Source organism: Gossypium hirsutum, chromosome D04 (assembly GCF_007990345.1).
Source record: "Gossypium hirsutum isolate 1008001.06 chromosome D04, Gossypium_hirsutum_v2.1, whole genome shotgun sequence".
Taxonomy (NCBI): domain Eukaryota; kingdom Viridiplantae; phylum Streptophyta; class Magnoliopsida; order Malvales; family Malvaceae; genus Gossypium; species Gossypium hirsutum.
The window spans coordinates 52,518,543-52,520,419 of NC_053440.1; the positions used below are offsets into that span (position 1 = coordinate 52,518,543).

The 1,877-nt window shown below is 39.9% G+C and overlaps 1 protein-coding gene across 1 annotated transcript; it reads left to right on the plus strand.

The window, feature by feature from the left end:
- The first annotated feature begins 942 nt into the window (after window positions 1–942).
- LOC107898093 (uncharacterized) lies at window positions 943–1,395 on the plus strand. The gene has a single exon (XM_016823640.1). The coding sequence runs from the start codon at window positions 943–945 to the stop codon at window positions 1,393–1,395; it is 453 nt and encodes a 150-aa protein (XP_016679129.1).
- Window positions 1,396–1,877: the final 482 nt, after the last annotated feature.

The window sequence follows — 1,877 nt, forward strand, 5'->3', positions numbered from 1 at the left end:
AACAGATGGCAATTGAGCAATTGTATGGGGATTATCATTCGTCATATCACGAGCTACAAGGATGGATAGCTGCTATGCGGGAGTACGTACTGAAGACTATGATTGAGTTACAGACAAGACCTTATTACGGCTCGGATGACCAATTACAGCCGGGAAAAAAAATTTTCCATCGACTGTTCTGGACGTTTAATCCATGTGTGCGGGCATTTCCCTACTGCAAGCCATTTGTGCAGGTGGATGAGACCTGGCTATATGGAAAATGTACACAGATCCTACTTTTGCGGTTGCTCAAGACGGTAATAGAAACGTGCTCCCGATAGCATTTGCCATCGTAGATAAGGAGAACTTAGAATCTTGGGAATTCTTCCTTACCAACCTGCGGAGGTAAGTTATTAGCAACGATAATATTTGCATCATCTCTAATAGAGGGAAAAGTTTAATTGTAGCAATTAGACGTTTCGGTGTGCCATGGAGATCCATTTACTGCATCTGTCACATTGCGACTAACTTCCATAAAGATTATAAAAATGCAGACTGGAAGAGACAAGTAGTGGCAATGGGTAAATGATAACCTTATCTTTTCAATATAAGTTGTAATATTTTATGTTATCGAGTTACTGGAACTTATCTTTTCTTAATACGTGTACAGCGTACGAGTTAGAGCTACATATTTTTTGCCAAAGAATGATTCGACTTGAGAGTGACATGGAGGGTCAAACAAACACATATTTTCGACAATGGGTGGGTACAATGGAGCCGTGGCAATGGGCTCAAAGTTTTGACGAGGACTTTCGTTATGGTCAAATGACTACAAACTTAGTGGAGGGGGTCAATGTTATGTTGTTGAAAACACGACATCTTTCGATTGCATCTATCTTCTCGGCTACATTCTACAGGTTGGCTACCTTGATACCAAGAATGAGTCAGCATTAAATTGACCAGATGGAGGCTGGACACGTATTTTTCGAATATGTCTGGGATGCAATGGCTGCAAACTATCGGATGGCAAGGTCGATAAATGTAGAAATATATTCACGACGTCTAGAAACGTTTCGAGTTACTGAGAAAATCGGTCGTCGACCCGGTATACCCATTAGGTCCTATGGAGTTGATCTTCGAAATAGACGGTGTGACTGCAAGAGGTTTGAAACACTTCATTATCCATGTATGCATGTCGCGGCAGCGTGTGCTAAAGTGAACCTTAATGTTGAACAATTTGTCGATGATGTGTACACGCTCGAGCGCACATTGCGTGTCTGGGAAAATGAGTTCCCCGTCCTGCCTGACCTGTCCACGTGGGAGGTGCCTCCGACGAATTTCGAGCTTGTCCCAGACAGAGGGATACGCAGGAATCTAAGAGGTTGTCCGCAATCATCCAGAATTGTAACAGCCTGAATTTGGGGCTAGTAGGAATAGTGGTTTCGAGACCACAAATTTGACGAGAAAAAAAATTATTTTCATTATATTTTTATGGTCTACAATTTCACAAAATGATTTTGTGAAAATTTCGTTCGAAAATTTTGACGTTTGGGCACTCAATTTAGTCAAAAGGACTAAATTGTAAAAAGTGCAAAAGTTGAGTTCTATATGTTAGAGGTGTCCAATTGTTATGAATTTTTAAATTGGAGGTCCTTATATGGCAATTATACCATTGGTTAAGTTTGGGGACAAAAATGGGTATGTTTAGGCATGTTTCCAAAGTTTTTCATTAAGGGCATTTTTGTCATTTAGTTATTAAAATGAATTAAAAACAAAATTAAAAGCCAATTTTTGTCCATCTTCAACCCCTAGGCCAAAAATTTCATGGAGAAACCATGGCTAGGGTTTTTCAAGCTTCCAAGTTCGATTGTAATTCCGTTCTATCCCCGTTTTAATAA

Coding starts and splice junctions, on each gene's coding strand:
- LOC107898093 (XM_016823640.1), top strand. CDS start 943: ATGGAGGCTGGACACGTATTTTTCGAATATGTCTGGGATGCAATGGCT.